Source organism: Myxocyprinus asiaticus, chromosome 4 (assembly GCF_019703515.2).
Source record: "Myxocyprinus asiaticus isolate MX2 ecotype Aquarium Trade chromosome 4, UBuf_Myxa_2, whole genome shotgun sequence".
NCBI classification, from domain to species: domain Eukaryota; kingdom Metazoa; phylum Chordata; class Actinopteri; order Cypriniformes; family Catostomidae; genus Myxocyprinus; species Myxocyprinus asiaticus.
In genome coordinates this window covers 47,224,028-47,246,152 of record NC_059347.1, presented here as the reverse complement: position 1 = coordinate 47,246,152, position 22,125 = coordinate 47,224,028, and the positions used below count along the sequence as shown (strand labels likewise).

General features: G+C 37.5%; 2 protein-coding genes across 3 annotated transcripts; both read right to left on the bottom strand.

Moving 5' to 3' along the window:
* Window positions 1-301: 301 nt before the first annotated feature.
* LOC127438915 (ankyrin repeat and SOCS box protein 12-like) lies at window positions 302-5,523 on the bottom strand. Its single transcript, XM_051694823.1, has 4 exons — window positions 5,407-5,523; window positions 2,044-2,240; window positions 1,363-1,935; window positions 302-1,194 (listed from the first exon to the last, which is right to left on the bottom strand). Exons 2-4 carry the CDS (start codon window positions 2,231-2,233, stop codon window positions 1,040-1,042), a joined length of 918 nt encoding a protein of 305 aa, XP_051550783.1. The 5' UTR covers window positions 2,234-2,240; window positions 5,407-5,523; the 3' UTR covers window positions 302-1,039.
* Window positions 5,524-6,376: 853 nt separating this feature from the next.
* LOC127438775 (myotubularin-related protein 8-like) lies at window positions 6,377-22,125 on the bottom strand. 2 transcript variants are annotated; one of them, XM_051694626.1, is made up of 14 exons: window positions 21,989-22,125; window positions 19,665-19,787; window positions 18,318-18,480; window positions 17,720-17,877; window positions 16,618-16,746; window positions 15,947-16,081; window positions 12,127-12,259; window positions 11,863-11,972; window positions 11,345-11,470; window positions 9,228-9,277; window positions 8,700-8,900; window positions 8,362-8,490; window positions 7,899-8,025; window positions 6,377-7,821 (listed from the first exon to the last, which is right to left on the bottom strand). In XM_051694626.1, the coding sequence occupies exons 1-14, from the start codon at window positions 22,010-22,012 to the stop codon at window positions 7,528-7,530; spliced, it is 1,902 nt and encodes a 633-aa protein (XP_051550586.1). In that variant the 5' UTR covers window positions 22,013-22,125; the 3' UTR covers window positions 6,377-7,527. The 2 variants fall into 2 exon arrangements, with proteins under 2 accessions (XP_051550586.1, XP_051550593.1); XM_051694633.1 differs by lacking the exon at window positions 19,665-19,787 and having other exon boundaries at window positions 21,989-22,114.

The following is a 22,125-nucleotide window of genomic DNA, read 5'->3' as shown; positions in this document are numbered from 1 at the left end:
CTTCCCACGTGCATTTTGGGAAATGTAGTAGTATGGCACTGGACTGGTATTATTTGTTCCAACGTGTCAATTAAAAGTTATCAATTAGAATTATTAATCCATTCATCTAAATGAAAGTGCTTTCAAATTTTCTACACTACAACAATACATAAAATACAATAATCATAGTTTATGGATTGAAATAACAATAACTGTGGCAGAAATTATGTATGCACCTCAAATTCCCCCAAAAATGTAGATTTTGTTGAGAATAAATATAAAACATACCACGGCAAATATAGTAAAGTTCTGCAGTTCAATTTTATGAAGAAATTGTTTTTTTTTTTTTTGCACAAAGCCAGATGTTGCACATAATTTAAACTTTGTCATTTAAACAAAATACCCCTGTAGAAAATAATGTGTATATCATTTCTGAACTAGCAAGGTACCACATTTTGTTGATTACTATATCTTGCTGTTGCTCTGGGAAACATGCTCATTATGAAGAAACTCAAACCTTTTACCTGCAGAAGGAAGAGAACGAACTCCATTTTGTTCCATCACCTTGCTGGTTTTATGAAAAGCTGTTGAAAGAGCACATCTGCTCCACATAGGTATTTACAGAGACAAATACATCACAGCAGAGATTAAATATATTACGATTAATAAGAGAGTTAACAAGAAGTTTATATTTCATCATGCTGTTACTGTTATCAAAATACATCAGGTTATGGCATGATGTGATAAAAGCTCCATGTTCATCACAGTATGTGATCTACAAAATCAATTGAGCATGTAAAAAACTCATTTTACAATGGTTGAATTTAGAATGAAAAATAATAAAATAATATTTTAAAGGCTAAACTCTAATTTATGACAACACTCTAGATACGGTTACACATTGCGGTCTAATTTGAACGGCATTCAAGCAAATTAATGCATGAAGGTGTTCCAGTTTAATACACTTCGTTGACGTAAACTGGGGCTGTTAGCAGTGCGTCAAATCACATGTCTTCAGTCTGTCCTTTACAAAAGGCACAGCTTAGTGTGCACTGGCTTGTCAGTGAACCAGTGCGCTGTTAATTGGCTTGTATTTGAGATAGTTGATGAGCCTGGGTGGAATCTCAAGGGCACCTATAGACTGAATCCTGTTCACCTGTATCAGGTGTCTACGGATGGCCAACCTACACTGAGACACCAAAGGCTTTGGACACCCTGTGAGAAAGAGAGGGAGGAAAACAAGGTAAGGAGAATTTTAAAAAACAATTCACAGCATATTTACAACATACACATGCCATCCTGCAAAATCATCAGGCTGAGATTGAAGAATTTCAAACACAAATTATATTCTTCCCTCCTCATCTCACATTCCCTTTTTCTCACCTCGCTCTCTCAGCAGTAGTTCAACAGCTTCATTCTGTTTGGTGCTCTTCTCTATAATGAGAGTAGGCAGGTAGACATTGGCCCCAAAGTCTAAGAGCAGCTGAATATATTCGACGCCACAGCCGTGTCTCAAGCACAATTCCAGGACTGTCTTCTGCTGCGTGGCCTTGCCGATTACCTTCTCTTCCGGACTGTTATAGTTCGGATCCGCCCCGTACAACAGTAACATTTTAAAGCAGTCCAGGTGTCCATATATGGCTGACAGGTATAGTGGTCCGCTGCACACCGCAACCCCTGAAGCCCACAATGTCACCTTAGACCTCGCATTGACCTCTGCCCCATGCTGAAGAAGCTGGCGGAGGATCTCTGGATCTCCCTCCCGAGCGGCGGTGAGCACAGGTGAGCTGTTGTTCAAGTGACTTCCATTAGGGTTAGCCCCAGCACGGAGCAGGGCGAGCACACAGCTCAAGTAACCTCTTTTTACTGCTGTGTGCAGACGAGTCTGGGCCTTCACATCCAGACGGTCCACCTCTGCCCCATGTGCCAGGAGCAACTGCAGGCACTTCAGGTGACCTGCATGAAAAAAAAAAAAAACAGCTGCACTGTTTTACCGCAGACAATAAAGTCTGAAGAAATCTGCAGAAGGACATTAGAGGGTACATATAGGGACATTACTTGTACCTTTAGATGCTGCCATGCGTAACGGGGTACCTGGGATGCCCCAACCACTCTGCTGGTTAATGCACTTCCTGTAGCGTTCTTGTGACAGCAGCTCAGCCAACAGGAAGTGGTCTTCATCAGCCACAGCTTGGTTCAACTCCAAATTTTCAGCAGCTGATTCATCCTCCTCCACCGGCCGCAGCTGGAGCATAGGAGCGCTGCAGAAGAAAAAGATATAGTAAAGTGTATGCACATCAGGGACTTGCACATCGGAGTGGCTCAGCGGCCCAAGCCTGCCCCTTTGCCCTCCTGAGCTGAGGTGCCCCTCTGGAGAAAGAAATTATATTTGCAAATATTCACTTTGCAGACGCTTTTTATCCACAGCGTCAAAGCGATTAAGACATGATGAATAGTAAAACACTCTCTGCGTAATTTTTTTTTATTGTTTTTTTATGTAAACATGCGCTAGATGACAGTCTTCGACTGTTCCGTTGCGTCTCTTGTTTTGCAAGGCAGCAGATCAGGAGTAACAGGGGAGGGGCGCTTGACACTTGAGCGGGTCGAGAAACATCAAAAATGCTCATTAATTAGTATTGGCATTGCTTGAGCGGGCCCAAATGCATTATAAATAGGGATGGACCGATCCGATACCTGGATCGGTATCGGCTCCGATACTGAAGCTTTTAGACGGATCGGGTATCGGTCCGACGAGCCGATCCAAATCCGATACTGTGTGTTAGTCATGTTCGTTAATGTCAAGCTCCAAAAATGACATAAAAGCAGCATAAAAACACCATTAAAGCAGTTCATATGACTCGTGCATTTTATTCAAAGCCACCTGAAGATGCTCTGTGAATCACAAAAGGCTGTGTTTAATAAGTAAATATATAGTATGCGCAGCGCCAGCACGTTAGTGAATGGTGCTGCTCTGACACAAACTCAGGCACAGGCTGGTGATGTACTCGTGGCTATTTTTAGCCTTCACAGCGGTGCGAAGTATTTGAGCACTACTCAAGAACAGCATCTCAGATGTAGATGCTCAATAGCTTGGTTCACTTATAATATGCATTTAGAACGGCACCGGAGGTGCATTTTACCAGAATCTGAATAAGAATCAAATTAAACTACTGTGAACTTTCCTACAAACAGACACATACAGGACTTCCTGGAGATTTTAGAATGTCAAAATAAAAGCATAAGGGTTTAAAAAGTGCACAATTTAAATATATTACGGTTGTATTTAAAAGTCAATAATAATAACAACAATTTATTATTCTTATTATTATTATTATTGTCATCATTAGTATTTGTTTACAATTTATAACAATATTTAAGTTGAATGGGTTGCAAAAAATAAATTTGTGAATGAAAAGTGAGCTGATATCTTATAACTAAATTGAACAAAAGAGAGATCTGAATCTTTTAAAGTCCAGATGCAAGTAGAAACACTTTTGGAAAAAAAAAAAAAAAAAAGAAAAAGGCAAAAATAAAACACTGGTTTCTTTTCTACTGAAGACTTGAAGACTGGAATTACTGTTAATTTTGCTGCTACATTATCTAGTATACTAGTTAAAAATAAAGTGTTTCTTAATAAGCTATACATTTATAAATAATGTGTAGTTAGAGGTTTGTGTTTCTTTACATATTAAAGAGTACTCCCAATTAGTTCCACACAATAATGTAAAGATATTCTAAACTGATTATGCAAAAAAAAAAAACAACAACACTGGTATCAGCTTGGGATCGGTGTCGGCCGATACTGAGATTTCCGATATCGGAATTGGATCGGAAAAGAAAAAGTAGTATCGGTGCATCCCTAGTTAAAAATGTGCATTAGTTCATAAGGTGAACAATCAGATCACAGAGCTAACTCAAGTTCCTAAAACAATTATACTTTTCTTTCTTTTTGTTGTTATTCAAACTTAAATGTGGTCTGTCCAATTACTACAATTGCTGAACAGCTAAATCATAAAGTTATAATATACAGTATATGATAAAGAATGAAGTGAGCCTTAAACTGAATACATGAAGCAAGCTGTTTTCTACAATTTACGGTGTATTAAAGTATACGAACTTATATAAAGCCATCAGTCCTTTTATATCCTATAAAAGTGATAACACTTAAGTAACCTTGGAATTTAACTGCATAATGTTAAATAATACCAGGTCAGCATATCAGGCACCACATTATATTGTGCATATTGTACATGTTCAAATTGTGTGCTGCACACTGTTTACAGTACCACACTTTCACAAAAAAGATGAAAGAGAAAGAGCGGAGGGAGGCTGCTAAAGGGAGTGTTTCTTGGCAAAGCTGGGTTCAAAACACCATCAAGCAAGCAGGTGAAACATGTGATGAAAATATATAGCAAAAGATCTTACACAGTGCACACTGTGCCTCAAGGAAAGTACTGAATAACTTTGTGTTTGCAAGTAAAGCATATTTTAAGTAAAACTAAAATTAATATTAGTTTACATATATATAAGTAGTTATATACATTATTTTACATGAGTTGTGTATTTAGCATATTAACATATAGACAATACTATTACAATCTCAAGGCACCAGGTCAGAGAGTGTGAAAGTGTTCTGATCATCAGCAGTCAGGTTTACTAGTGAGAGGATTTTGACTTACTGTAAAGGGACATAATACTAAGAGTTTGATAAGGAGCAAGATAGACATGGGAATCTTACAATGGAACGGTAGTAGTATTAGCATTTGCCTAATTATTAACTATATGACTTTGAAAAGTTTGTTAATAATTCTCTGTAACTTTAATGCCAAAAATGCTAAGTCTATGTAGGCAACTCACTAGGTTTTTGACACACAGCCACAGTGTGTCCACGATGAGTTGCAGTTACTTTTTCATTAAATGAAGAATGATGCACTTTCAGTTCACTACTCCACAATAACAAACCCTAATATGAGGAAATTCATATTATTAAGATTATAGAGAGAATTATGATTGTATGTGACAAACCTATGTAGCAGATTTCAAAACGAGCTTGAAAGAATGTTTAATTTTATTAAAGTTATGCCTTTTATTTTATAGCTTCAATGCACTAGCAAGCGCTGCTAGCTAGTCGGCTAAGAAACGAGTTAAAGCCCACAAATAACAGTAAACCTAGACTCAGTATATTTAATGATTGAATAACGCCAGCTAATAAAGATATATCATATATAAGAAAAATGACTCTACAGCTATTATAGGTTGAAGGACTTAACTCCAGTATTTGTAAATAAAGCAGAACTGGAGCGGAGACTCGCTCTCATCGCGCTGCTTTCTAACAAACACACATTTTAGCGATACAAATAAATAAAAACATAGAATAAGAGCACATAACATTTATTTAAAGTGTATTTTTGGGTCAAGAACACTCACCCCAAGACAGACGACCACTCGAATAGTCAGGAGCGAAAGATGTTCTGCGAGCGGCCAGAAGGGGCGCTGTGCGCCTACTCACTTCACTGGGCTTTAATGAGACTTATAGCTCTGCAGAACAGTAATGGGCTTTTCCCAATCAGTGGGTGTTTTCAAATCGTTGAGATTCCCTACTTTCAGTGGTTAGTTTAGAAGCGCCCATCCTGGTTTGAAAACGCCCACTGATTTCTACACTGAGATTCACTACTTTCATTGAATATTTTAGAAACGCCCATCACGGTTTGAAAACGCCCACAGATTTGAAAACACCCATTACTGTTCTGCAGAAATCTACAGATGTGTGTCTCTGCAGAACAAAAATAGGCGTTTCCAATCAGTGGGCGTTTTTCAAACGCTTTACACGATTTGCTTACTGCAGTGAGAATCTCTACTTTCATTGGGTATTCAGAGAGTCCATCCTGTTTGGACACGCCCACTGATTATTACTTTGAGATCCCCTACTTTCATTGGATAGTTTAGAAGCGTCCATCCTGTTTGGACACGCCCACTGATTACTATATTGAGATTCCCTACTTTCATTGGATAGCTGAAAATCGCCCATCCCGATTTGAAAACACCCACAGATTGAAAAACGCCCATTATTGTTCCGTAGAGACCTATGCTTCCTCTGAGTGACAAACCTGTAAACAGTGTAGGTTGGATTAAGTTTAAATTGTGTGTTAAGATTGGGTTCAGTGTTTCATAATGTAAAGGTAATGCTACCAAAATATAATGCATAGCTCTACTTAAAGGTATATTTCTTTAATGAAAACCTCCATTCAAATTCAATGCTGTAAAGCAGAAGAGTGGTACAAAACAGTGCACAGTCAGAACAAGTGTATAAAATTTGACACAAACAAAAGCAAAAAAAAAAAAAAAATGTTTTATATATATATATATATATATATATATATATATATATATATATATATATATATATATATATTAATATGTAACGTATCCACAGATTGGCATCATTTCAGTACTTTTCAGTGGTAACATCTCCCCTGGCTCAATTTAATTTCCCTTTGCACTATTGGGTTGCATTTAATCAATAAAAAAATAAATAAATGAAACAAATCACCATATGACTTCTCATGAAGGATGCATTTTAAATTTGTGTTGATCTTGCAGTTCACACAAAACCAAAATCATTTTTAGAGAATGTGCAACACTCTTGAGACTCATAGCAGTTGGGGCTCAATGTCAATACTACATTTCCATTACACATTCAGTCCTTTATTAAAAAAGGCTTTAAAAGAAAACGTATTCTGCAAAAATATAGAACTATGTAATCAAAAGCTTGGTCAAAAGTACTATCTAGTCTAGCAAAGTGCATTCAATTTGCAGCACTCAGTAAGCATGCTGTTTCCCTTTTTTCAGTACAGGCATATAGTGCATATGGTGCATATAGTGAGTCAATTTGATCCATTTCTTTTAGAGTGTTCTACCTAAATTTCAGATCAGCTGCTCATGTGTCTGAATCAATTAGCATCAGGGTTCAAACTCTTCAAATGCACATGTAAAAAAAAAAAAAAAAAAAAAAAATTGTTAAGAAAATTATTACATTTTTATCTGAACAGTGAAATTAAAACAGACATATAAAAAAAAAAACACATCCAACTGAAATGGGCAGTCTATGGCACACAATAGGGAGAAAGGTTGGATTTGATCAGAATTGCATTTAAGCAAAAACAAGGTCTACTAATAAGGTGATTTCTAATCACATAAGTGTATAGTCAAAACATATGGCTTTGACTCAAACAGTCCATCTGAATGCCTTACACACTAGAAAACAAACCCAAATTCAAGAACTGATCCAACGTTTCATGAATGTTCAAGTGAACAAATATAAGGCAAAATTATGTGCCTACTGCTTAAAAGCTCTAACAACAGACAAATCGCAAATTGTTGTGTGGTGAGCAGCAGCTGTTTGTTTCATTTTAGCTCTTATTCTTTTTAGTTTTGGTCCTATATAGAGGCCTCTGCTTTGGTGACAGTGCTGTATGAGACTACCTAATACTCTGGACATTTGTTCTTTGGGGTTTTCAGTTAAAATGTCTGTTCTGTTTCTATGGAGACTCAAGAGGATTCCTGCACCTCCTCTTTGGAATGTTCGGTTTCCACAGAAACAGGTTTGTCCTTTGAAGAGGTCAGATCATGTTTGGTGGCTGCTGGCTCCACCCCTTCTTTCTCTTTGCAATGTTCTGAATCTGGCCCCACCTCCTCCGCAGCACCATTAGTCAAAGGAGTGCAGCTTCTGCTGGATTGGATAACAGGAGTGGTGGGTGTCCTCTCACTTTCGCTGTGCTTTTCTGCAGGTGTGTTCATTGGTCCAGATAGATCAGGGATAACCCCATCGGCAACTGCCAGCTGCTGTAAATGGATGACAGCATAAATGTCAAATTTCTTTACACACCAGCAAAAACTACAACACCCACAACCCAACTTACTCTTTGGAGATCAGTCATGGACCTCTCTCCTTCTACCTGCTTCTGAGTGAGGGACAGTAGCTGTTCTAGAACAGACTGTCTTGGGTGCATGCCTTTGTCATAGTGGTTATACATCCCACACCAGAACCTGGGACACAAACACATATACACATTGAACATATCTCTTCATTAACACTTTGTGTTGATCATCTGTTATTAACAGTTCTTTGCTGCTTTTGGTGTAGCACTAATCAGTAAACACCACACATTATATAATCTAATTATTCCGGTCTCACTTGCAGTATTTGACACAAATTGAAAAAGTTCATTGCACCGCTGTGGAACTTGTCATCCTTTAATTGTACACTGCATTGTTTTTGTGTACAGTATAGTGTAAATGTGTCAATTCACGCCCATTTGTTCAAGCTACAAAATAGTGCCAAAGCTGGTTTATCTGTGTATGTGTTTGAGAATTGATCCGTACTTGAAGTGCAGTGGTAAAGTGCTGGGTCTAAGAACTGTGCTCTTTAATGAATGCCGGTACAAGGGGTTTCGATACTGATGCTGGTTCTCCAGAAGGTGCGGCCACAAGGAAAAGGTCTTTTCATGCAACCTAAAATCCCACACAGAACATTGAAGCAATGTATTTATATTTATATATATAATTGGAATTAAACAAACTTAAAGAGAGTGTGGGTAACAATTTCATTGCCAATGAATAACATTCGCTTTTAATGGTGAAGCATGCACATTTCATGTTGACTTTACTTAAATAGATGATTGTCATTTCTAAATGTGTGTGTGCTTGAAGTTTTTCCTCACTTCATTTCCAGCCTCTCTTTCTGACAATTGCCGATAAAGTTTCCGTACTGGCAGGCATAGACCTGGTTGTGGATTTCTATGAGGTAACTTTCGTTGAACTCAAACGTGCAGGGGAACTGTTCTGATAGCTGCCACACACTCTCCAGGAACTGAGTAAACACGGGAGACACTTCCTTTGGATCGTTGTCCAGATGGCCACACCTAAAGCAACAAATGAAAAATAATGTAACAGTAAACTGCTGACATTTGACCTGGCATCAGCAACAGTGATTAGAGTCACTCATCACTATTTGTAAAGTCTTCCATATTTTTAAGCAACTAACATCATTATAATGGCTTTTATGATGGACAGAAAAATTGCATCAAAAGATAATTGTCAGATATTTTAGGTCAAGTTAAATGGGAACATTAATTTAAACTTTTGAATATGTTTAATGCTTTGTTTATTTACTGTTATTAAAAGCTGTTATGTTATTTTGAGGGTTAAGTACCATTATTAAGAGATCCAATGGCAGTAAAGATTCATACCTGTGACTGAATTTATGACCAAAAGAGATCCAATCCTTTTCTATCAAAACCTGTAAAAGTAAAAATAACAAAATGTCTGAAAAATACTTCTACATTTGATTAAAGAACAAATATTAATAGATCTGAGAAATTTAGCATGTTAGCATTTCTGTGATTTAAGGGTTAGTTCACCCCAAAATAAAAATTCTCATTTACTTACCCTCAAGCAATTCTAGATGTGTATGACTTTCTTCAGAAGAAAACAAAGATTTTTAGAAAAGTATCTCAGCTCTGTAGGTCCATACAATGCAAGGGAATGGTGACCAAAAAGCACACAAAGGCAGAATAAAAGTGGTTATCAAGAGGTAGCGTGGACTGGATCTCCTCATGGACGTGCATTGGAGAGCGACCGGAAGTAAACAATTAAAGTGAAAAGGACTTCTGTTTCTCAAGCAATTCGATCGCATTGCTATAGAAGACATTAATTTAACCACTGGAGTCGTATGGATTACTTTTATTCTACATTTATGTGCTTTTTGGAGCTTCAAAGTTTTGGTCACCATTCCCTTGCATTGTATGGACCTACAGAGATGAGATATTTTTCTTTGTTTGTTTTCTTCTGAAGAAAGAAGGTCATCCACATCTGGGATGGGATGAGGGTGAGTAAATGTTGAGAGAATTTTCATATATATATAACGCAATTAATGCAGCAATTAATGCAGCATCCATTTTTTTTTGTTTTTTTTTTCCCACTTCCTGTGGCTAAAATTGGCATATATAAATTTCCAGGAGGTACATGCTTTTTTTATTTTTTTTATCCTCTTTTCTCCCCAATTTGGCATGCCCGATTCCAACTACTTACTAGGTCCTAATGGTTACTCACCTCAATCCGGGTGGCGGAGGACAAGTCTCAGTTGCCTCGTTTCTGAGACAGTCAATCTGCGCATCTTATCATGTGGCTCCCTGTGCATGACACCGCGGAGACTCTCAGCATGTGGAGACTCATGCTATTCTCCGCGATCCATGCACAATTTACCACACGCCCCATTGAGAGTGAGAACCACTAATCGTGACCACAAGAAGGTTACCCCATGTGACTCTACCCTCCCTAGCAACCGAGCCAAATTGGCTGCTTAGAAGACCTGGCTGGAGTCACTCAGCACGTCCTGGATTCGAACTCGCGACTCCAGGGGTGGTAGTCAGCGTCAATACTTGCTGAGCTACCCAGGTCCCCACATGCTTGACTAGACTGTACATCATAGCACAGAAACTGATTGTGCAGAGCAGTGCACACTTTCTCATTACACGTGACACATGTCCCGGGCATAATGTACACAGGAGAGGATTTACTATACGGCGAATGGAGACTTCTCTCGCAAGTGGTGAGTAAGGTGTTGGAGTGATACAGGCAAGCCCGAGAATGCTCATCTAAACTAGTGTCAAAAGTGAAACCACGCGATCAGCAGACAAATAAAATAACAGTTTTGAGATTTTAAACTTTAGCAAATTAAACTTCAACATTCAATTTGTTTTATATCTGAATGTATAGTGTCTAATAATGTTCACTTAAGTTTATCTTGCCAATAACACTTGAAAATGATAGATTTTGCCCAACTTTATATTACAGCATGTCCACTGATATACTTGAATGAAAGATTAATACCTGTAAAAATTTGTCGAATTATCACCAGAACATCTTAAATTTTAAATAAATAATAAAAATAAACGATGATAAACCAATTTCTTGCTAGTTCTTTGAGACAAGGTAAAAAATAAATGTATTTATGATTATATTTTAATATTTTAGTTTGTTTTTATATACCATGCACCATAATTGCGATTAATCTCCGAAAACTGCAATTAATTAGTCAAAAAAAAAATTTATCAATTCACAGCCCTAATTGTTAATGAATTAAAGGCAAAGCTGTAGCTTGTATATTTTATTATCAGAATAATGGAAACGTGGAGGAGGATACAGGACTTAAAAAATTTGACCATTTAAATTATATGAAAAATTCCAAATTAAATAGGAATATTTGGTGACTATATTTGTGAGCCCATGACCTGTCTAACACTGACGTAAATGTGAGTGTGCACTTTAAGTTGGAGTATTGTGTTATAGGTTACAGGGTCATTACCAGGAATCCTTTGAGGGTTCTGTAGTATGGGTCCAGCAGAATGCAAGCCAGAGAGCATACCTGCGTGGTTCTGTCCCAACCATCTGAACAATGCACTAACACACTTGCCCTCTCCTCAGAAACAGCCTATAACACACAGTTAACACGTTCAGCTAAATACAAGACATACCATAGACTTCCACTGTTTTTATATTAAGCTATTTACAATTACTATAAGCAAATCCTAACACTACCCCTAAAAGCAAACTTTGTGCACTTGTAGAATAATGCAAAAAGCACACATATACATATATATATATATATATATATATATATATATATATATATATATATATATAATTATGAACCGTTTTTCCAAATGAGGATGTCTCCAAAGGGTTTTCTCAGATTATGCCAACTTCATCCCCACGTTTTTTCAAAGTATGAATACAAAACTATTGAGCAGAGAATATCAGTTATAACTCATGATAACCAGTCTCTGTGTCTCTCCTATGCAGTAACGGGATGGAAATCAGTACCTTGGCGAGGAACACACCCGCATCCATCACAGATTTGATGTGCCTCAGCCAGCCCGAGTTCTCCAGCCCTGTCAGATAGTCACTCATGGATGGGGACTTCAGAGAACACACTGGAAGCACATAGACACAACCAAACATAACCTCACATAGTACAAAAATAAAAAGGTGCAACCAACACTCACACCTGAGCACAAAGTTACAATCATTCATCAGCTTATGTACAGCTCATTCTTCAAATCCTACTTAAAAAGTGTGTCCTCTCACCCTCCAGCAGTTTCTGCAGGCTGCTTCTCATGACGTGGATGTTTTCAATCCCTTGGAAGTGGAATCTGACACTGGAGTAGTTGCCCTCATTTTCATAGCCTTTACCAGCTGCACGGTTAGCCATTGCATTTAACTGACAAAGACACATATAAATGTCACATGCATAGCTGGATCTCCAGAAGGTCAGGTCAAGTCAAGGTTTATTGTCATTGCTGTTATACAGAACAGGAAAAGGAATGAATTGTTGTTTCTCCAGTTACATTAGTGAAACACAGACAACAATAAACAGAACAGTTTTTACACCAGTGATTCACAACCAGGGAGGTAAATACACAGTGGAGCAATTCCAATATTGCTTTGAACCTCTTAAACTATATGGCGGAGTCAGAAGAATGTGATAAGTTTACGCTTGAATTGTAAAAGTCCCTGGATACATAAGTCACTCAAATGTGGCACCATTTGAAAGCTTAGAATCAGTACTTTTTTTAGAATACCATTATTTTTGCATTTGTTACATAAAATAAAAAAGCCTTAAAAACTTTGCGTCGCAAATGAGTGGCACCTAGAGGTGATGTCGGAATACGAGTATGCATATAAACGTTTTTCACATAGAAATTAAACAGGTAAGTCATATATCAAATTAAAGCTCTCATTCACAGGAATGTGACTGTATGTGCAGTTCAAATGATTATCAAAAGAATCGCAAAGTGAAATATGATCTCTGTAAGACAACAAAGTTAAATGTCTCATGTCTGCTTCGATCACTGCTTCTGTAAGCCCCAAGTAGCCACAAACACCATATCAGCTTTTACTTAGGCTGTTTTCATCAAAATGAGCCATTTTTTACTTGTCTGTGAGCACGTTTGGATAAACAATCAAATGTTATACAGCTGTAGTCTGAAGTTTACATACACATAGGTTGAAGACATTAAAACAAATTTGTTAGCCACTCCACAGATTTAATATTAGCAAACTATAGTTTTGGCAAGTCGTTTAGGACATCTACTTTGTGCATGATATGAGTAATTTTTCCAACAATTGTTTACAGACAGATTGTTTCACTTTTAATTGACTATATCACAATTCCAGTGGGTCAGAAGTTTACAAACACTAAGTTAACTGTGCCTTTAAGCAGCTTGGAAAATTCCAGAAAATTATGTCAAGCCTTTAGACAATTAGCTTCTGATAGGAGGTGTACTGAATTGGAGGTGTATCTGTGGATGTATTTTAATGCCTACCTTCAAACTCAGTGCCTCTTTGCTTGACATCATGGTAAAATCAAAAGAAATCAGCCAAGACCTCAGAAAAAAAATGTGTGGACCTCCACGTCTGGATCATCCTTGGGAGCAATTTCCAAACACCTGAAGGTACCACGTTCATCTGTACAAACAATAGTACGCAAGTATAAACACCATGGGACCATGCAGCCATCATACCGCTCAAGAAGGAGATGCATTCTGTCTCCTGGAGATGAACATAGTTTGGTGCGAAAAGTGCGAATCAATCCCAGAACAACAGCAAAGGACCTTGTGAAGATGCTGGAGGAAACAGGTAGACAAGTATCTATATCCACAGTAAAACGAGTCCTATATAGACATAACCTGAAAGGCTGCTCAGCAAGGAAGAAGCCACTGCTCCAAAACCGCCACAAAAAATCCAGACTACAGTTTGCAAGTGCACATGGGGACAAAGATCTTACTTTTTTAAAGAAAAATTGAACTATTTGGCCATAATGACCATTGTTATGTTTGGAAGAAAAAGGGTGAAGCTTGCAAGCCAAAGAACACCATCCCAACCGTGAAGCATGCATCATGTTCTGGGAGTACTTTGCTGCAGGAGGGACTGGTGCGCTTCACAAAATAGATGGCATCATGAGGAAAGAAAATCATATGGATATATTGAAGCAACATCTCAAGACATCAGTCAAGAAGTAAAAGCTGGGTCACAAATGGGTCTTCCAAGTGGACAATAACCCCAAGCATACCATCAAAGTTGTGGCAAAATGGCTTAAGGACAACAAAGTCAAGGTATTGGAGTGGTCATCACAAAGCCCTGACCTCAATCAGATAGAAAATTTGTAGGCAGAACTGAAAAAGCATGTGCGAGCAAGGAGGCCTAAAAACCAGACTCAGTTACACCACTTCTGTCTGGAGAAATGGGCCACAATTCCAGCAACTTATGGTGAGAAGCTAGTGGAAGGCTACCCAAAACGTTTGATCCAAGTTAAACAATTTAAAGGCAATGCTACCAAATACTAACAAAGTGCATGTAAACTTCTGACCTACTGGGAATGTGATGAAAGTAATAAAAGCTGAAATAAATCATTCTCTACTATTATTCTTACATTTCACATTCTTAAAATAAAGTAGTGATCCTAACTGACTTAAGACAGGGAATGTTTTCTACATTTAAACATCATGAATTGTGAAAAACTGAGTTGAAATGTATTTGGCTAAGGTGTATGTAAACTTCGGATTTCAACTGTATATCTCAGATGTCCAGAACAAAATTTGCAGTCCAGCAGAAAAAGCATGATAAACAAATCATCTGCAAAATAGGTTCTCAACTATTGATGATGAAATGTTCTCAGCTTTCCAACGACCCCTGGATTGAGTTTCTAATCCATTCAGAGGCCGGGATATTCAACGAAACATAACAGTGGGGAACATGCTTGCAATTCAAAATGGACTGGATGTCTATGGTCTGAGTGCTTTTCTGCATTAGAGCACCATGTGATGGATTCAAATCTGCATATTGTGATGGAAGGTGATAGAGAAAAAAAAAATTCCAAGTACTCACTGCCATCTAGTGGAATGAAATAAAACTTTTTGCAGGGAGATTGAGCAAACAGAACCAGAATTTGATACTTATAAATTTAGGACAACAGAAAAAACAGATTTTTTTTCCTTTTTTTTTTCTTTCTTTTAAGATTTAAGATTATAAACATATACTAACCATACATAATAATATTATTTATTAATTATTTGAATCTTTTTTTAGTTTAAAATATAAAATGTTTTCTATAAAACGAGACCAGATATTTGCAATTTGTCCACTGTTTCTGTGTAAGGTGAGCTTTTAAATTTGGTGAAAAATTGCAGGTGGCAGCCATAAAAAGCACCAGAGTTTAAGGGGTTTAAACCAATAAAACAGAAATAATGATTTACATTTAAAATATTTGGGCTGTCAAATCAATCTTATGATTTATTTTGTAAAGCTAAAGCTTTTATACATTCAGCAAATTGTAATAACAGTAATTATTAAGCATTTTTCTCAAATTACATACAACTGCATGGTAACTCAGTAATGAGTTACTTGGTGAGTCTGTTTTTCAACCACAGTATAAAATAATAATATCCATGATCTTGCTTAATGATATACAGTAAAATATAATGTAATATTGGTGTCAATCAAGGGGTACTTGAGTGTTACTGATGTGGCAGTGGGGGTACCTTAGACAAAAAGGTTGGGAAACACTGGTATACAATATTCACAATAGTTAGTGAACACAAACAATATATAGACAACAAGTATGGACTACAGTGTACAGTATAGTGCATAACTGCACTGTGCTAAGTACAGACAGACCTTTATGACTTGAATTTCATGGTTAAGGTATCAGATCCTGTAGTTGTACACAAACTACACAAATAGAAGAGTAGTTGGATTCAGATGTCAAAGATGAAAGATTACAGATCCCACCATCCCCATGCGTCTACTACAGAGCAGTTAGGGTTGAAAGTTTAAGGACGAACATTTTCATCCACCCTAGACTTGTGTCCTCTTATGTATATAGAAAGGTTAAGGTTAAAGGTCGCACCTTAGGCCGTGTGTCCACTACATATATAAAAGGGCAGTTGGGGTTCGCTTGGCTGATGGCCTGAAGCATCTGCTCATCTTCCACGCAGCGAGAGTTCAGACCAGACAATGGCTGACTGCAGCGACAGATCGCAGCCTGAGTAATAAGAGATGCAAAAAAACAAATGTTAGCCTTAAGCACACAGCTCATTTACATTCATGCAAAAATCTACTGCTAAATGTATCCATCATAACAATATGTAGTTAATTGTCAGACTGTGTGAAATTACCTCTGTTCCAAAACCTAGTGAGCAGCCTTTCAGCCTATGATCTACATACACAGCTACCATTTAAAGCAGCATAACTAAAATGGAATCTCATAAGTAACTGATTTGGAACGCTATACAATACATAAGCAGCAACTCTCAAACAATCAATCACTTGCATCACATACGGACCTCTCACTCAAAACACACAAGACATGACTCGCTTACAGTTGATCCTAATAGAGTTTGTTATAAAATGTTTCTAAGATCAAGGCAATAGGCTAAAAAGCACAATAAATACATAGCACCCAGAAATATTCATGAAATACTCAATTTTATTTCGATTTAGCTATTTTTATTAATACTTTGCAATACTGAATAAAACACTTATTTATATTATCAACATTTTTCTTCTGTGTGTGTATACCTTTGTATCTTTGTGATAGTAAGACAGAGCAGGCAGTCTGCCTCGGCTCCTAAATTTGGCACTGCCTGTTACAATAGCCAGGTTGACACTTTTGGGGAGTCCTAGGACAGATGGATAAGTGCTACAGATCTGTGTAAAAGACAAAGAAAATAAAAATAAAAAAGACCCATGGAAATGCCAAGAAACATACAAATAAAAACCAAGCAGCTCTTCAAATAAAAAAAATGTGCCTTTTTGTGTCTTATTAAAACATTTTTATTAACCATGTTTTTCATGATCGTTAGTTGATTTAAAGGGGTCATGACATGCCTTTTATATTATTTTAATACGTGTATGTTCCTTGAGGTTCACTTATAATATTGGTAAAGTTTTTTGCAAAAAAATTAAATAAAAAAATAGTCATACATTTGTAAAATATGATAATTTTCCACCCTCTTTCTGACCCTCTGTCAGAAACGCTTGGTTTTGGTGCTGCTTCTCCTTTAAGACTTGACAGTAAACGCCCACTGTTCTGATTGGCTCTCTGCTAATGACTGATCTGCTCTCTCATTGCCATCTCACTGCTCACTGCTGCTGGGCGGGGCTACGGAAGTAATAAGGTAAAATAGGTGTTGATGTGTTGTTGTGGAGGCGGTCAAATGCAAATGCCTACCACAGTGTGACATCACAATGTGGAGGAAGTAGAGAACCAGTCATTTTGGCAGCTTGGTTTCAACAAATGCTCTTTTTGCAGTGAGGAGTAAGTTTTGAGTTCTGAAACGTACAGTATGTTTTCATAGTACAATGACGTCTTATATGTTAAAATATCAAGGACATTTTTTTTAAAGGGACAGTTCACCAAAAATCAAAATTCTGTTATTACTCATCCTCATGTCGTTTCAAACCTTATGACCTTCCGTAGAATACAAAAAGAGATGCTAGGGATTAATTAATTAGGGTTAATCTAAGTCACCATTCCAGATCACTGCATCTTTTTACGATACAATGAAAGTGGAGGGTGACTGAGGCATCTGAAACTATTTCTTTAAGATTTTGGCTGTTGTGAAATGGTTCTAAACAGGAAGTTTGTTTACAAATTTGTCGTGTCACAGAAAGATGCTACCTCATAGTTCCTGTTGAGGTGGCTGATCTCCCAGTATTCATTGGAGAGGCCCATCCTGATGAAATCATTCGCCACATCGATGAGTTCCCAACCCCGCAGCCTGTCCTCCTGGCTTTGGTGCGGATTATAGAGAAACGCATACAATTCCTCCTCTTTGACTGAAATGACACAAAAGCACAGTTATTTAAATCTGTGGGCATACAGGTATGCAATGGTGTCGCTCTGCAGATATCTAACTGAATTTTTCAATATAAAAATAACAGGATGATCAGTGGGATAGACAGAGAGTAAGATGTTAGGCGAAATGACAGCCTCAGTCACCATTCACTTTCATTGTAAGGAAGAAAGATGCAATAAAAAATTAATGATGACCGAGGCAGTCATTCTGTGTAACATTTACAGTACTTTGGTATTACAGAAGAAAGTCAGTCAGATGGGTTCAGAACAAGATGAGAGTGAGTAAATGCTAACAATTGCTCAAATCTGTCTGTAATAGAATTGTTATCGCCATTCAATAAAAAAAAAATAAAAAAAACAAAGCTTTGATTCTCCTGAACACTTTATTCACCAACACAGTAAATTATCAGTTTGTGTGTACCTGGTTGAGAGAGGTGCAGCAGTGACTGGTAGACATCCTGACACTCTCTCTCTCTTTGAAACATCAGATGAAGCTGCTGGAAGGTTTTACAGCGGATCAGGAGTGGACATCCGGATGAGGTTAGTGGAAGCTTCTCTACAGATGCAATGTGATGATGTAGCACCTTTGAAACACACAGGTTTGATACAACCACTGTTATCAGATGTATCTAGATGTGTACTAACAGACCCAACAACAGATGACATATATGTTACAATGATGCCATTTAATGAAAGAATGAAGGTTTACAGCAAGTCTTTCCAGGTATGTTATTTAAAGGAACAGTTTACCTAAAAATGAAAATTCTCTCATCATTTACCAACCCTCATACCATCCCAGATGTGTATGACTTTCTTTCTTCTGCAGAACCCAATTGAAGATTTTTAGAAGAATATCTCAGCTCTGTTGGCCCATCAAATGCAAAAGACCAAAAAGACCAATGTGTGACCAAAATTTTGAAGCTCCAAAAAGCACATAAAGGCAATTAAAAGTAATCCATGAGACTCCCATGGTTTAATCCATGTTTTCTGAACTAATCTAATCAGTTTTGGGTGAGAACAGACCAAAATATAATTCCTTTTTCAATGTACATCTTGTCATTGCAGTCTCTAGGCACAATCATGATTTCAAACTCGATTACACTTCCAAGTGCTTGACGCATGCCCAAAGCACTAGATTGCAATCATGATCACCAAGGAGACAGCTGATGTCAACATTTATAGTGAAAAAGGGGTTATGTTTTGATCTGTTCTCACCCAAAATCGAGCAAAGATATTCTTCTAAAAATCTTTGTTTGTGTTCTGCAAAAGAAAGTCATACACATTTGGGATGGCATGAGGGTGAGTAAATGATGAGAGAATGTTCAGCTTTGGGTGAACTATTCCTTTAAGGCTGAAGTGAGCAATTTCTGTGCTACTAGCATCACCGAACAGAATTGCAAAAAAAATAAAAATAAATAAATAAATAAATTTTTTAACAATTCCAGAAAACTTCTCCATGCCTCACTTTGGTTTTACAAACAGACACCACTGGTTGAGCCAATGTTTCTGTGTCAGGTTAGATGGGCCGCTCAAACAAACAGAGCAATGTTTCAATAGTGCCACAGAGCCAGTCTTACACTTTTAGCTGAAATCAACCTACAAAACGCCTTACAGTTAAGTCTGCAAATTAAGCTAGGATACTAAACAAATTATAGCTATAAGTGGAAGACCTTGACATATTGTGATCCATTATGTTCTCGTTGGTTATACCAACAGCTAGATTTGCAGCTGCATAATCATGCCATCCATTTCCATTCGCCTACATTACCCATGTTTCTTCGCGCGTGTTGTTGGTTTGTTCCACATAGATAAGGTGAGTAGCAGTCAGGTAAAGAGTTCCAAGTGGAGACTTCTTTTTTGGGTACCTGTTCTGTAGTTTCACATACTCCACCTGCAAAATTCCAATGAGAATTGCATTAGTGCAGTGACATTTGGCTCAATTGTCTTCGATTAACAAAGAAAGCACTAGTAAAAGACTGCAGGGGTTAATCTGACACAATAAAGTCTGTGGGTTTGGATGTTTGTGCACCCTCAGGGAGCAGAACCCATCATCCAGGCCATGTGTAACACAATCCTACAGAACCTCTTAAGACTAAACTTAAAACACTGTCAGCACATCCTGTTATTCCAGTGACAGTACAGCCTGTGTCTCTGCACTTTTGTCTTTTTGGTTACTGAGTAACAAGCAATGAAACATCATTATGACAGATGATGCTACGTCAGCACTAAAGATGAGTTTTTGCTAGAGTCAAAGTCCAACGCATTCTGCTTGTTTAAAAGTCTGAGATTCTTTTATTCTCACTCTATGAACTATGCTACAATCTTGTCAGTTCTTTAGGATTCATAAAGGGATAGTTCACTAAAAAATGTAAATTCTCTCATCATTTACTCACCCTCATGCCATCCCAGATGTGTGACTTACTTTCTTCAGCAGGACACAAATTAAGATTTTTAGAAGAATATCGCAGCTCTGTAGATCCATACCATGCAAAGGTGGCCAGAACTTTGAATCTCCAAAAATCACATAAAGCCAGCATAAAAGTAATCTATAAGACTCCAGTGGTTAAATCCATATCTTCTGAAGCGATATGATAGGTGTGTTTTAGGCTTTTTTTTTTTTTTTTACTATAAATCTCCACCTTTGACCAGCCCCAACCAGTAGCTGGTAATATGCACAGAGAATACAAATCACAAAAAACAAAAGAATGTGGAAATGAAAGTGGATATTTGTAGATAAAAAAGGACTTGAGTATTGATCTGTTTCTCACCCAAACCTATCATATTGCTAATTTAAGTTATTTTTTACTATAAATCTCCACCTCTGACCGGCCTCAACCAATAGGTGGTGGTATGCACAAAGAATACGAATCGCCAAAAAAAGAAGAATGTGAAAGTGAAAGTGGAGATTTATAGTAAATAAGGACTTAAGTAGTGATCTGTTTCTCACCCACACCTATCATATCACTTCAGAAGATATAGCTTTAAAACCACTGGAGTCTTATAGATTACTTTTATGCTGGCTTTCTGTGATTTTTGGAGATTCAAACTTCTGGCCACTATTCACTTCCATTGTGTGGACCTACAGAGCTGAGATATTCTTCTTAAAATCTTCATCTGTGTTCTGCTGAAGAAAGTAAGTCATAAACATCTGGGATGGCATGGTGAGTAATTTATTAGACAATTTTCCTTTTGTGGTGAACTATCCCTTTAAAACATAAGGAAGCACGAGAAGAGATCATGATGTTAACAGGATTACATAGCTGAATGCGAAATTCTGTTTTTCTGCATGATACTAAACGCAGGCCTGACCACGGACCACGGTAGATTAGGTTGAATTTAGATCAGTTTGATGCTCAAATTCATAACCCTTGGGTATCATCAATGGGTGTCCTTGAGTGGACAGAGCCGGTCTGGTCCAGTGTATCTGCAGAATTGCTGATTCAAAATCCTACATCCTCAAAGTTGACCCCTCTATGCATCACACACAGGCGCACACACATTCTCAGAGATGACCCTTCTGCATCACTCACTCACTCACTCACACACACACACACACACACACACACACACACACACACACCACACACACAATACCAAAATCAGTAACATTCACCCCTCTTTAACGTTGTTTGCAGCTATCGTATATCTTTATAGCGTTATGTGACAGGGTAATCATATTTCATACACACTACACAGGTAGGCTAATAGCCTGTCTCATATTTGGCCAGGCTTTATAAAAGTCCTCCACTTTTTGTCAGGTTCAAAACGTCGATGTAGATTTTTAGATAAATATTCATGTTTTTGTCGTGAACCCTAAAGTATTATTGAACTCAATTCAGCCTCACTCTTGTGAGATGACTGTGTGAGCAGAACTAAACATGAATTTCTCAACATTTCTGAATATGAATTTAAGAGTCCACAAAGTGAAGACATATTAAAACCTGACTGCTCCGACTGGCTTTATCCGACACATAATACATTTAAACGCTGCCTCCTGCATGTGTGCACACTTTTCTAGAGTTTGGAATTGCCCATCAAATCTATCTTTGAGAGTCTGGCACAAACTCTGCAAACTTTTTGAAAAAGCCCTACCTTTGGCGTTATTATGTGCTCCATCTTCTCGCTCGGTTATCACCATCTGTCCAAGTTAAACTTTCGTTGCATATACAGTTATCATGTTTTACAGGAAATTGTACTATGTTACTACGCTCCTCTCTGGTACGAGGACT

Coding starts and splice junctions, on each gene's coding strand:
- LOC127438775 (XM_051694626.1), bottom strand. CDS start 22,012: ATGGAGCACATAATAACGCCAAAG. Junction 17,878..18,317: donor GCTGCACCTCTCTCAACCAG/GTACACACAAAC, acceptor GTGTCATTTCAG/TCAAAGAGGAGGAATTGTAT. Junction 11,973..12,126: donor CCTGCAGAAACTGCTGGAGG/GTGAGAGGACAC, acceptor ATGTGCTTCCAG/TGTGTTCTCTGAAGTCCCCA.
- LOC127438915 (XM_051694823.1), bottom strand. CDS start 2,233: ATGCTCCAGCTGCGGCCGGTGGAGGAGGATGAATCAGCTGCTGAAAAT. Junction 1,936..2,043: donor ACGCATGGCAGCATCTAAAG/GTACAAGTAATG, acceptor TTTTTCATGCAG/GTCACCTGAAGTGCCTGCAG. Junction 1,195..1,362: donor ACTACTGCTGAGAGAGCGAG/GTGAGAAAAAGG, acceptor TCTTTCTCACAG/GGTGTCCAAAGCCTTTGGTG.